At 43.9% G+C, this 14,055-nt stretch overlaps 1 protein-coding gene and 1 long non-coding RNA gene across 2 annotated transcripts in view; both read right to left on the bottom strand.

Moving 5' to 3' along the window:
- Nucleotides 1-1,048, bottom strand: part of slc7a11 (solute carrier family 7 member 11) — a 56,752-nt gene extending 55,704 nt beyond the window's left edge. Inside the window, exon 1 of the mRNA XM_047354563.1 lies at nt 527-1,048. Within this exon, the coding sequence (XP_047210519.1) occupies nt 527-806 (280 nt within the window). The 5' untranslated portion in view covers nt 807-1,048. The remainder of the gene's footprint in view (nt 1-526) is intronic.
- Nucleotides 1,049-13,325: 12,277 nt separating this feature from the next.
- On the bottom strand, nt 13,326-13,780 carry LOC124859937. Its single transcript, XR_007036226.1, has 2 exons — nt 13,469-13,780; nt 13,326-13,395 (listed from the first exon to the last, which is right to left on the bottom strand). It is a non-coding gene; the product is annotated as an uncharacterized LOC124859937 (long non-coding RNA).
- Between the last annotated feature and the right edge of the window lie 275 nt (nt 13,781-14,055).

A 14,055-nucleotide genomic window follows, 5' to 3' on the forward strand; every position in this document is an offset into this window, starting at 1 on the left:
AACCTTAACAAACACTGATTCAGGTCAAAGAATAAACATTTCACAATGCAGCATGTTTTATCAAGGCTGTTACCTTTGGATCTGAAAACTGTTTAGCTTGTCAATGATCTGTGCTTAATGCTGAGAGAAAAAAAGGCCTTTTAAAATGCTTCAGGCTTGTCAAAATCAAGCCACAGCAAGTCAAACAGGTAAGTGACATTACAACCTAGTGAAACTAGATTTTGAGACCCGGTCTGAACTGATTTTAGCAACATCTAAGTAAAAGCCTTGGGCTGAAAGCACCAGTGTGTTTCTGAACCTCATTTATTTCAATATGTAAATTGAAAAATAAATGTGATTTATATTTGTTGTTAGCTGATGGCTACTTCTTCCAATCCTTGTTTAAAGCTGAGGTCTTAAATTCTGTGTTCTGCCTTTATTTATCCTGTTTTTTTTATTTTTTTTTATTGTTTGTACACTGAGAATGACCATATATTTAACCCATTCCTCTGAAACAAGCTACCCAGGAATCAGCAATGTAACTCACCAAAGAGCGACAGGACACCACAGGCAATCCAAATTATCAGGGACATTCCAATGCTGCCAGAGTGTTTCAGGATTCCCTTTGGTGAGATAAAGAGTCCAGCTCCAATGATGGTCCCAACAATGATGGAGATTCCTCGGAGCAAGGTCACCTTCTTCCCTAGTTCTACCTTCTTTTCACCCCTTTCCTGGAGTTTCCCTCCAGAACGTTTTCCATTTTGGGAAAACGTTTGTCCATTTGAAGCAACTTTGCCATCTTTGTTAGTAGAAGTTGATCTGTTCATCTTCTTAGACACTGCCTGACACACAAAATATCTTTGTCTATTTGAGTTGGATTGGATCTGTCTGGTGGAATCTGTGAGGGTACAACTACAGTCCAGAGAGAAAAAAAACCTCACTGTTACAGTCCACTTTTGAAATACTCTTTCATGTCCCTTCCTCAAATCTGTTAACCCACACTACTTAGTGCCTCACCCTCTGACATCACCCAACTTCTTGTCTCTGTTCATCTGTTTCCCTGTCTTGTCTGTCTCTTTTTCTTGTCCCATGCTTTTACTGCTTGTATTCCCTCCCCCTTTTTTAGTCATGCCTTCTCTCTAAAACCATCTGTGGCTCACAGGGGGGAGGTGTTGCGCTAATTTGGTGAAAGGTAATTATGAGAAGACAACATGCTTGGGGGGTGTTCTTATCTGTTCCTGTCCTCGCCTTTCTCCTCGGTTGTACTATACTCTCCTTCTATTTAAACAAGTTTAGTATTTTACTTTCTACTCAACAGCTGGCCCCAGCTTCAAATTGTATAACTTACTAAGGAGCTAGGGTATTCCTGGATTTTAGGGGTAACTTGGTTGATTATAACCATAGCAACTGTCAAGACATTGAAAGTCAGACTTGGTTAAGTTTTTTTGATCAACCCCAATCACCTTTCAACCAGACAGTCAACTACATGGTCCAAAATAGGTCTTAATGGGGAAGACATCCCACCTGTCATTTGTTCAGAAGGCAATGTCATCTTTGCTTTGTATAAAAAATATTTGCATCAGTGCAGAAACATAGACTAGAAAAGTGCAAACAAATTAGTAATCAACCAGCATAAACAAAGATGGGTATTTCTACCTTTAAAATTGTGACTGTAATTTGTGAATAATGCAAAGGGATGTATCTATTAATCATTTGTGGCATGACAGTGAATTCTAACAATCCCCTGCAGAACCTACCCTCAACTATAACTTCTATAAGCGTGACCTCACTAAACATTACAATTATCTTATAAGCTTCTGGACAGTTAGTAAAAGAAAGAAGATATTTCTTTTTTGTTTTTTTTTTGTATAAAGAAAGGGTAAATGCATGATGCAGGGCACACACTGACAGATCCTAACACCCTCTTCAGCAAAACATACAACACAATATCATACAGTCTAACATGTGTGCAATAATAAAACTGTTTTTTATATTATATTAACTGTCTTAAAATTCTGTAAAATGGAAAGAAATATGGGAATATAGGAAAGCTTCCCGATATCTCTATTGGTGATACTGAACTGACTCTTTTTTTTAATATATCTTCATAGGAAAAACTAAATTGGAAGCTAGGTGCTTTTTACATATGCATTTGGAAAATCAGTGTGAGAACCGCTATAAAAGCAGGAGTTTTAGCAGTTTACTGTCATGCACCAATGTGTGTTAACACAATGCTGAGGTGGAAACACATCAGCAATGACCTTAGAAAAGCACCAATTGTTTATCATTCATTTAAAAAATGTTAAAATGTTAGAAAGACATTTCCAGTTTATTTAAAGTTCATTATTCTAAATAAAAGTCTACTGATTAGAATAAGACTTTTGAAGCTATTTGTGTGCACTGAACGCAAGCAAACCTACTGTAGACCCAAAGGCAAATCTGATCTATGGCGTGAGCAGCGTCCCACATTTTAAACAGGTCATATGCATCCATTTAAGGAAGAGCAAATAAAGGCAGTTTTTGTTATCAGTGTTACTTACAGTACTTCAGTGCTGTTAAAAATACATTCACCTGTCCAACTGCTTGCTAACACAAATTTCTAATCAGCCGATCACATGGCAGCAACTTTTGTTGTCCGATGAGCTAACCCCTCCCTTCCTACTTCCCTATGTCTGAAGGGATTGCTCAATCCAGCTCTCCATCCAACGGGTCCGGACTTCCCTAAACCTGAAAGGTCTTACTAAGCAGGTTTACTGAAAGTTCTGTTTAAGCTGGTGTCGGGAAATGACTCGCCTAACCTCTGACAGCCTTCATACAAAAGTCTCGCCTTTCTTCAACTGGAGGTCTGGACGATTGAGTAGCCCACCGCAGTCATCCACACATCAACAGTCACTTTTGTTCACAGCTGCTCATTCCCTAATTTTATAACTGGCTCTTGGTATATGGGCTAGGTTAATTTTAGTGGCTCGGCACGTGAGGAAACAACCCCAGTTCCCTCCTTCAGCATTGCCTTTATAGTGCCGATGCTTTCACCAGTCAGCCCCTTGTTAGACTTCTCAGTTATTGCGCAACCTACTCTGCTCAACTTCTTAGTTATTGCTCAATAGTTAGTCATGGTCATTGTGACTTTCTGGTTCTTGTTTTTCGGCCTTGGAGATGCCAGTAATAGCCACGCAGCTGGCTGTAGACTCATCCTCCCTTCCTTGCGCTGGTCTTCAAAAAGATTCTCTGTCAGCATGCAGCTGGGTCTCGTCACTCCTAGTCATCCTGCAGTTCTCGCCTTAATCTGCTCGGTCTTAAACTTTACACAGTATTACACATTCCATTCTCAGCTTTCTGCATTTACTTTAAAACACAGTTACAAAACCATCACTTCATTCTTCTTATTTATGCTTCACAAATGATCAACGTCATATCTCTTTCATATATAGCTGATTGAGAATTTCAAACCTTAATGTTTTTTTACTTTAATTATCAGTTCTTAACCATATTTCAATCATACATCTTTTAACTTGATAATCAAAGATTAGTAATTTCATTTAATACTTGTAAAAGAATGGAAATCATACATCATTTCTTTGGATACACTTGTTTATATTATTGCAAAAGATAAGACAGATAATATGTGGCTCCACACAGGCCTCTCCAGTCTCTCAGTCCCAGAATATGAGAATATGTTTGTTTTCACTCTCTACTGCTTCAACTGTGTATTTTAATAATTATTGCATGGATTACACATAAGGGCGTTTATTGTAATTTTTATGGAGTTAACTGTGAGCAGTTACTAAATGTTGCATGGATTACATGGAAAGATCTCACCTTTGACACAACTCAATGCATTTAGGCATGTAGACATGGTCAAGACGATCTGCTGCAGTTCAAACCAAGCATCAGAATGGGGAAGAAAGGTGATTTAAGTGACTTTGAACGTGGCATGGTTGTTGGTGCCAGACAGACTGGTCTGAGTATTTCAGAAACTGCTGATCTACTGGGATTTTCACGCACTACCATCCCTAGGGTTTACAGAGAATGGTCCGAAAAAGAGAAAATATCCCGTGAGCGGCAGTTCTGTGGGTGCGAATGCCTTGTTGATGCCAGAGGTCAGAGGAGAATGGACAGACTGGTTCAAGCTGATAGAAAGACAACAGTAACTCAAATAATCACTCATTACAACCAAGGCATGCAGAAGAGCATCTCTGAACGCACAACACGTTGAACCTTGAGGTGTATGGGCTACAGCAGCAGAAGACCACACACGGGTGCCACTCGTGTCAGCTTAGAACAGGAAACTGAGGCTACAATTCACAGAGGCTCACCAAAATTGGACAATAGCAGATTGGAAAAAAGTTGCCTGGTCTGATGAGTCTAAATTTCCACTGCGACATACGGATGGTAGGGTCAGAATTTGGCGTCAACAACATGAAAGCATGGATCCATCTTGCTTTGTATCAATGGTTCAGGCTGGTGGTGGTGGTGTAATGGTGTGGGGGATATTTTCTTGGCACGCTTTGAGCCCCTTAGGACCAACTGATCATTGTGTCAATGCCACAGCCTACCTGAGTATTGTTGCTGACCATCTCCATCCCTTAATGAACACAGTGTAATTAACCATCTTCTAATGGTTACTTCCAGCAGGATAACGCGTCATGTCATAAAGCACGAATCATCTCAGACTGGTTTCTTGAACATGACAATGAGTTCACTATACTCAAATGGCCTCCACAGTCACCAGATCTCAATCCAATAGAGCACCTTTGGGATGTTGTGGAACGGGAGATTCGCATCATGGATGTGCAGCCGACAAATCTGCAGCATCTGTGTGATGCTATGATGTCAATATGGATCAAATTCTCTGAGGAATGTTTCCAGTACCTTGTTGAATATATGCCACGAAGGATTAAGGGAGTTCTGAAGGCAAAAGGGGGTCCAACCCGGTACTAGCATGGTGTACCTGATAAACTGGCCTGTGAGTGTATATACACTGCCTGGCAAAAGAAATGTCACCACCTGGATTTAACTAAGCAAATAGGTACGAGCCTCCCATTGGATGATTACCTTTCAGCTGGCAACAAGTTATTTAACCCCAACTGGTGCAATGAGTTGCTTCTCATTTCTTAAACAACCATGTGGTAAGACACATACCGTGGTCGTGGAAAATATGTCAGTCTGTTTCAGAAGGGTCAAATCACTGGCATACATCAAGCAGAGAAAACAAAGGAGATTGCAGAAACTACCAAAATTGGGTTAAGAACTGTCCAACGCATTATAAAAACTGGAAGGATAGTGGGGAACCATTGACTTCGAGAAAGAAATGTGGTTGGAATAAAATCCTGAATGATCATAATCGGCGATCACTTAAATGTTTGGTGAAATCAAATCGAAGAAAAACAACAGTAGAACTCTGAGCTATGTTTAATAGTGAAAGTAAGAGCATTTCCACACGCACAATGCGAAGGGAACTCAAGGGATTGGGACTGAACAGCTGTGCAGCTTTAAGAAAACCACTAATCAGTCAGGATAACTGGCAAAAAAAGGCTTCAATTTAGTAGGGAGCATAAAGATTGGACTCTGGAGCAATGGAAGAAGGTCTTATGGTCTGATGAGTCTAGATTTACCCTGTTCCATCCATTCTTTCCATTTTGTTCCATCAGATGGTTGCAGAGCACTTACAGAGCATAACATTTTATGTTAATCAGAAAAGGTTGGTTCAATGTAACACATAGGTTGGCAGAAATATAAACACTGTTTCCTATGTTCATATAGATATGTCATCATTTGGGGGTTTTTGGTTTTTCTCTTATTTTGTTCTCACAGTTGAGTTTTAGATCCTGCATCTGTTCATTGTTTTCCAGGTGGTGCATTAGTTCTTTTCTTAGGTTTGATCATGTTCTTGTAGAGGTTAGTTCGGCAATTTTGTGTTTTGTGTTTACTCCTTGCAACAGTATGCCTTAGCAATTAGCTTTATTCAGTCCACCTGCACCATGCAATCATTCTCCCTGTTTCACCTGCACCATATACACTCCTCTATTCTGTTTATTTGTCGCAAACACATTCATAGTTCATCTGATCATGCCAAGCCTCTTTTGCCAAGCCCTTGCTGCCAAACCTGTCCTTGTCTGTTTGCCTGTGTGTCATGCCTGCCTGCCACCATCTGCTAAAATGAGTTTTGTTAATTAAAAACCTTACTCACCACAACTCTGCCTGCTGTTTGGATTCTGGGCTTCACCACCACACTACGCCTTGAAAAGTAAACAGGTTTCCAAGGAACAGTGTGAAACTCACTTTCCTTTGATCAGAGTAACCTAATTGGAAACCAGGTAATTTTGCTTATAGCTGTAGAGCAATCACACACCCCTCTTACACAATCCTATCCTCAGAGCCTGCATCAGAAACCTTTCGGCATTGGTGAGCCGGTGGGGTAGCTAATAAGACCCGGGGGGGGTCACATCACAAAATCTGACAAAGCAGGGAAAGAGAGCATGAATCACAGAAGCAACCAAAAGTCCTGCATTAACTCTGGTGGAACTGCAGAGATCCACAGCACAGGTGGCAGAATCTCTTGACTTAAGCACCAATAAGTCCATTTGGAGTGGCCCAGACTAAGTTCTGTCCTGCATCCCTTGCATCCCTGCGCCTTCGGGTCGGGGACAGGTCTCTGACTGTTGTTTTGGCCTATAGGCTGAGCGGTAGGGCAGAGTTCAAGGTCTTCTTGGCATCCCTGTCGGAGGTGCTGCATAGTGCCCCTCTTGGGGACTCCATTATTCTGCTGGGGGGCTTTCACGCCCACGTTTGAAATGACAATGACACCTGGAGAGGCGTGATTGGGAAAAATGGACTTCCCAATCTGAATCCGAGTGGTGTTTCATTATTGGACATCTGTGCTAGTCATGGATTGTCCATAATGAACACCATGTTCAAGCATACAGTGCGTTGTGAAAGTACTCGGCCCCCTTGAACTGGTCAACTTCTTGCCACCTTTCAGGCTTCAAACATAGATATAAAAGTCAATTTTTTTGTGAAGAATCAACAACAAGTGGGACACAATCATGAAGTGGAATGAAATTTATTGGATGCGTCAAACTTTTTTAACAAATAAAACACTGAAAAGTGGGGCGTGCAATATTATTCGGCCCCTTTACTTTCAGCAGAGCAAACTCACTCCAGAAGTTCACTGAGGATCTCTGAATGATCCAATGTTCTCCCAAATGACTGATGATGATAAATAGAATCCACCTGTGTGTAATCAAGTCTCCGTATATATGGACCTGCCCTGTGATAGCCTCAGGGTTCTGTTCAAAGCACAGAGAGCATCATGAAGACCAAGGAACACACCAGGCAGATCCGAGATACTATTGTGGAGACGTTTAAAGCAATCATATTGAAATGATTGCTTGCACAGTGCAGACTACCAAGTCTGCACTTTTCTCCAAGATATCCATAAAACGTCCCGTTTAAGTTTTCCACAAGCCACCTGGGAGACACACCAAACATGTGGAAGAAAGTGCTCTAGTCAGATGAAACCAAAATCGAACTGTTTGACCACAATGCAAAACAATATGTTTGGCGTAAAAGCAACACAGCTCATCACCCCGAACACACCATCCCCACTGTCAAACATGGTGGTGGCAGCATCATGGTTTGGGCCTGCTTTTTGTCAGCAGGGACAGGGAAGATGGTCAAAATTGATGGGAAGATGGATGGGGCCAAATACAGGACCATTCTGGAAGAAAACCTGTTGGAGTCTGCAAGAGACCTGAGACTGGGATGGAGATTTATCTTCCAACAAGACAATGATCCAAAACATAAAGCCAAATCTACAATGGAATGGTTCACAAATAAACGTATCCAGGTGTTGGAATGGCGAAGTCAAAGTCCAGACCTGAATCCAATTGAGAATCTGTGGAAAGAGCTGAAGACTGCTGTTCACAAACGCTCTCCATCCAACCTCACTGAGCTCGAGCTGTCTTGGGAGGAAGAATGGGCAAGAATTTAAGTATCTCGATGTGCATTTTATATCTTTATGTTTGAAGCCTGAAATGTGGCAAGAGGTTGACCAGTTCAACCTCTTGCCACTGTATGTGGAAGATGTGCATATAATTGGATGTTTGATATCAGGATTTCTGCTTTTTGGAGTCAGCGGTTACCTGGCATATCGAGAAATTCGGAGAATGTCAGCAGCTGTTCTGGCCATTGTGAGGCTGCCTGGCATGTGTGATGGGATCTTCAGAGCGATCAACACTCAGACTGAGATGTTACGTGAGCTGAATTGCAGACTGGATGTGATCCTTACACAGGTTGCGGTTCCTGGACTCAGGGGTGAAATGGGATAAATCTTGGAGAAAGTTGTTCGCTCGGATCTGGCAGAAAGACCAGGAATTTGGCTGTTTGGATTTGCCTTTGAGAAGCACCAGCGAGACTCTCAAGGCTGACGGAAAATTAAGAGTCAGCCTAACCCAAATAATTATTGTTTTTCTGAATCTGGCTCCCCTACACGGCCTTGATGGCTGGCTATCTTCAACTTCTCCTGGAAGTTATGTAAACATGACGCTCTGCTCCCTCTGCCCCCTCCTTTCCTTGAGGACATCTGTGGACCTGCTCAGAACTTGGCCGGTTGATGTACATTCCAACGAACCATCAAGGACATTGGCCTCTGTGACAGTGCTTCATGGACTTACTTGCACACACTCACTTGCACACACACACATGCTCAAGATAAACATATGCACCCCTCACACCACCTTCACCGTTCCCGGCATGATGTTGTTTTGTCAACTTGTTGCTTCTTTGTGCTGAGGTTTTTTGCAATCTCAAACTGTATCCTGCTAAGGATAAAGTGTGAAATATGATTTTTTTCCCTGTACTTACCTAATGTGGCCTCTTTTCTCATCTAGCAAGGGCAGCACCTGTGAGTGGGCAGCAAAGCCCCGGTGACCCGTCCCCCCCTTGTCTTGTGTCATGATGTATGTTTGGATGGGTTGTACTGGAATTCTAATTTCCCCTCAGGGATCAATAAAGTCTCTTTGAATTGAATTGAATTGAATAAGGGTGTTCATCAGTGCACTTAGCACCAGGACACCTTAGGCAGGAGGTCGATGATCGACTTTGTGGTCGTGTCTTCAGACCTTTGGCCACATGTTTTGGACACTCGGGTGAAGAGAGGGGCTGAGCTGCCACTGATCACCACCTGGTGGTGAGTTGGATCCGCTGGAAGAGAAGAAAGCCGGAAAGACTTGGCAGGCACAAGCATATAGTGAGGGTCTGCTGGGATTGTCTGGCAGAGCGCTTGGCCAGGGATGTATTCAACTCTCTTCTCCGGGGGGCTATGACCAAATTCTGGGGGAGGTTGGAGACATAGAGTCCTAGTGGACCATGTTCGTAGCTGTGGCCGTAAGCTCTGCAGTGTCTGTTGTGGGGGGAATCCCAGAACCTGGTGGTGGACACCGGCAGTAAGAGATGCTGTCAAGCTGAAGAAGAAGTCCTATCGGTTGTGTTTGGCTTGTGGGACTCCTGAGACGGGTTAGGGGTACCATGAGGCCAAGCGTACCTCGGCCTGGGGTGTTGCTGAGGCAAACACTCTGTCCTGGGAGGGGTTCAGTGAGGCCATGGAGAAGAACTACCGGTTGGCCTGGAAACGATTTTGGCAAACTGTCTGGTGCCTCAGGAGGGGAAGCAGGAGGGGGAAGCAGTGCTTCACCAACACTGTTTACTGCTGACCTCGACTGGGGACATTATCAGGCAGTGGAAGGAGCACTTCGAGGAACTTCTCGATCCTGCTGGCACGCATTCCCTGGTGGAAGCAGAAGCTAGGGAATCGGGGTTAGACTCTTTCATCCTCAGGCTGGAGTCACAGAGGTGATTAAAAAGCTCCACGGTGGCAGGGCTTCAGGGGTGGATGAGATCCGCCCTGAGTACCTCAAGTCTCTGAATGTTGTGGGGCTGTCATGGTTAACATGCCTCTTCAACATTGCGTGGGGGTTGGGAACTGTGCCTCTGGACTGGCAAACTGGGGTGGTGGTCCCCCTTCATAAGAAGGGTGACCGGAGGCTGTGTTCCAACTTTAGGCTGATCACACTCCTCAGCCTCCCTGGTAAGGCCTATGCCAGGGTATTGGAGAGGAGAGTCTGGCCAATAGTCAAGCCTTGGCTTCAGGAGGAGCAATGTGGTTTTTGTCCCAGTCGAGGAAGATTGGACCAGCTCTATACCCTCTGCGGTGTACTCGAGGGTTCATGGGAGTTTGCCCAACCTGTCCATGTGTTTTGTGGACTCGTGGTACCATGTGGGGGGTGCTCCAGGTGTACAGAGTTGGGGGCCCTTTATTAGGGGCCATTCATTGTCTGTACAAGCGGAGCAGGAGTCTGGTCCGCATTGCCGGCACTAAGTCGGACCCGTTCCTGGTGCATGTTGGACTCCGGCAGGGCTGCCCTTTGTCACTGGTCCTTTTCATAACTTTTATGGACAGGATGTCTATGTGCAGCCAAGGGCTGGAAGGGGTTTGGTGTGGGGACCAGTGGATTTCGTAGATTACGTTTTTTGCATATGACGTGGTCCTGCTGGCCCTCTCTAGTGGAGACCTACAGCATGCACTGTAGGTCTTGGCTAGACCTACAGTCCCAGCCGCTTCACACTCGTAGCCGAGTGGCTGGGATGAAGATCAGCTCCTCCAAGTCCGAGGCCATGGTTCTCGACTGGAAAAGGGTGGCTTGTCCTCTTCAGGTTGGAGGGGAGTTCCTGACTCAAGTATCTTGAGGTCTTGTTCACAATTGAGGAGAGAATGGAGCGGGAGATCGACAGACGGATTGGTGCAGCTGCTGAAGTAATGGGGACGCTGTGCTCTTCTGGTGAAGAGAGAGCTAGGAAGTGAATAGCAAAGCTCTCGATTTAACTGTCGGTCTACGTTCCTACCCTCACCTCTGGCCATGAACTTTGGGTCATAACAGATAGAACGAGATCCTGGATACAAGCTGCTGAAATGAGCTATATATATATATATATAATAATCCTCACCTACTCAAACATGCAAAGTTCTACACAAAAGGGGTAAAATATCTAACTAAACAGATAAAGCAAAACAGCAGTGGATGCGTATGGGATCAAACCAGCAGTTATGGCAAAAATGATAATATGACAAAGGGGTGTGGTGGTGAGGGGAGGTGGGGCACAGCTCCAACTGTAACTCAGTTATAGTCATAAAACCTCCACCAACTCTTGAGCAGACAAAGGGTTATAAAACGTTTGGCGGCAAGCTAGCAAGCAGTAAGGTTGAAGAAAAGAAAATGGGGAATTTCACCATGATGTTATTTTAACAGTCCAGTCTCACAGCACACCTGCGCTTGCTCTCAGGTGTTCAACAACCCAGCAAAACACACACAAAGCTGAGGAGCGCAGCGGCCTCCAGACATCAAACACGGCAAATTAAAGTTTCAATAAAAAGGTTACATGCACATATCATTCAGAACACATTAGATTAAATAGCGAATCTCATCGCACTAAAACCTCCTGTACCCTGCCCAGACTTTCTAAGAAATAAATAAAAAATAAAAGATGGGTGTTACTTGTCGTCGTCTTCCTTCTGAGTGGGGTTGAGAGAGAATGGGGTGGAAGTTGGAAGTTACTGTGCGTCCACAGTTAACTTCAGGAAAAGCGGTCAATCTTCGTCCTCTGGCCTCCTTGGCGAAAGGGAAAATATGATCTGACCATCACAGTCGACTAGGACAAAACAAGGTGGCTCCTTGAAACTCCGTGGTTTTTTAGTTGTTAAACTCACGTTTTCGATCGGCAAAGTGAAATGTCCGGCCTTCTTATTCCAGAAACCTCAGTTATGAATTCGTCGTTGGCCAACGAGAGAGAATAAATTAAATCCACCCGGGACTCTTCTCCAGATGATGGTAACCGTGTCACGGTCTCCAGCTGAAGGCATATGGTAAATGGACTTAACTTATATAGCGCTTTTCCAGTCATACAGACCGCTCAAAGCGCTTTACACTACAGCCACATTCACCCAATCGCACTCACTAACGCTCACACATTCATACACCAATACGCAGATCAGTTAAGTGCCTTGCCCAGGAGCACATCAACTTATGGCAGGAGGAAGCTGGAATCGAACCCACAACCTTCTGATTGCAAGACGACTACTCTTCCTATTGAGCCACAGTCGCCCACAGGCAAATGGTCAAAATGGGCGCCTTCCTATATAGCGTCCTGTGATGTCAGACTTGGGGGCACCCCGTCATATCAGTCGCAATGTCCGACGGGATCTGTAGGCACGGAGTGTCCTGGATACAAAATGGCCAAAAACACCAGGAGGCCTGGTGGCGTCCAGCAATGTGCAAATGGTCCAATATTCAGCAAATAAGTGGTCCAACAGTACCAAATATTAAGTTTTGTTTTTCTGTATCAAATACTTATGGCCTGCAACAAAATGCTAATTAATTACTTAAAAGTCATAATGTGAGTGTGTTGAGCCCAATAAGCACAGACAGCTACCAGCATGTCGCTATGTACTCTTCAGCTATGCAGAGGGCATGGTGTTTTCACCGACAAGTTCTGTAACCTTACATGTATTTAAATTTCGTTCAACAAAATTGAAGGTTACTTGTCACTGGAACATGATTTTTCTAAACTGGATTTTCAGTCGAAACAGGAGGTTTTAGATATCTAGGGGGGGAGGAAGGTAACCCGCTCTTTTCAGCCAAAGTGGTTCACCTGAAAACAATGCAGAGTACATGGGTTTGATTTGGCATTGACTGGGCAGCAGAGACTAATTATTAGCTTCCACAATGCAAAGATGAGGGAGAACCTGGAGATTTTAAAAGATTCAAATTAATGCAACCTGCTTCCATGAACTGAAAATTTCCACTATGTAAAAGAGGGATTAGCCAAAATGAAAAAAGATTATTTTGAATAATCAAATCTGACATTAACTGTTTAATCTGAAATTAAACAGCATTTTGTTTTTCTTGCTATTGTATTGTCAACACAGAAAAAGGAGGGCAATAATTTTGTTTCTGCCCCTTCACAAATTGATTCTTTTGTTCATAGTGTTATTTCATCATTGCGTGGTGCTTTAGACAATGCAGCCCCCTTGAAAAAGAAGGTAACTATTCATAGGAGGCTAGCTCCCTGGTTTAATTCAGAGCTACGTACTTTAAAGCACAATGTTACAAAATTGGAGAGAAAATGTCGCTCTACACGTCTAGAGGATTCCTACTTAATCTGGAAAAATAGCCTACTGTTGTATAAAAAACACTTCACCAAGCCAGAACAGCTTATTTCTCATCATTAATAGATGACAACAAGAAGGCCAACTTGACCCACATGCACAGAGAACACTCAAACAGAGAAGCGTGGATTCAATTATTTATTTACACGATTTTCAGAGAATTCAGTCAGAGAGTGGTGTGGCCAGAGGCCAGGCTGAAAAGGAAACGGCAGATGGTGAGTGGTGGCCAAGGCAAGAAAAAAAACCAATTCAATGGGCTTAGCTCACAGTTCAGGCAGGGATGGATCCGCCCGGGGGAAGAGAGATGCGAGTCTGGGGCTCTCCTGCTGCACAGGAAGTCTGATGATCCAGAGGGGTCTCGTGGGAGAGCGGGCAGGCCGAACACGATCAGACTGGAGGGTACACAAGAGCGGCTGCCCGGCAGCAAAAGTGATCCAGGGAAAAAATCCAGATTAGTTGTAGGAGGTTCCAAGAGGATCTCCAGCATGGAGCTCAGTATACAGGCCTAGGAATCAAGGAAAACAGAACAGGCAATTAGTCAGAGAACTACTGTTCAGGATTACAAGGTAATGGCCAGGTGATCACTACCGCAGTGGTCAAAACACTCAGGCATAGAAGTGCTGGGGAGCCGCCCACATATAGTCCTCCAGCTGATGAGGCAATGATGTGCACCTGTCAGGAACTCAGACCCGGCTCCTGTGCCTTAGTGGTGGAAGAAAGTAAACAGCATGCAGGATGAAGAGAAGACTCTGACAGGTTCCTCTTTAGTACAGTTGCTAAACTTGAACAGAGTCATAGCACTGTTGAGCCATCCATTCCCTTAGCTCTCAGCAGTCATGACTTTATGGGATTCT

This window comes from Girardinichthys multiradiatus, chromosome 23, assembly GCF_021462225.1.
Source record: "Girardinichthys multiradiatus isolate DD_20200921_A chromosome 23, DD_fGirMul_XY1, whole genome shotgun sequence".
Taxonomy (NCBI): domain Eukaryota; kingdom Metazoa; phylum Chordata; class Actinopteri; order Cyprinodontiformes; family Goodeidae; genus Girardinichthys; species Girardinichthys multiradiatus.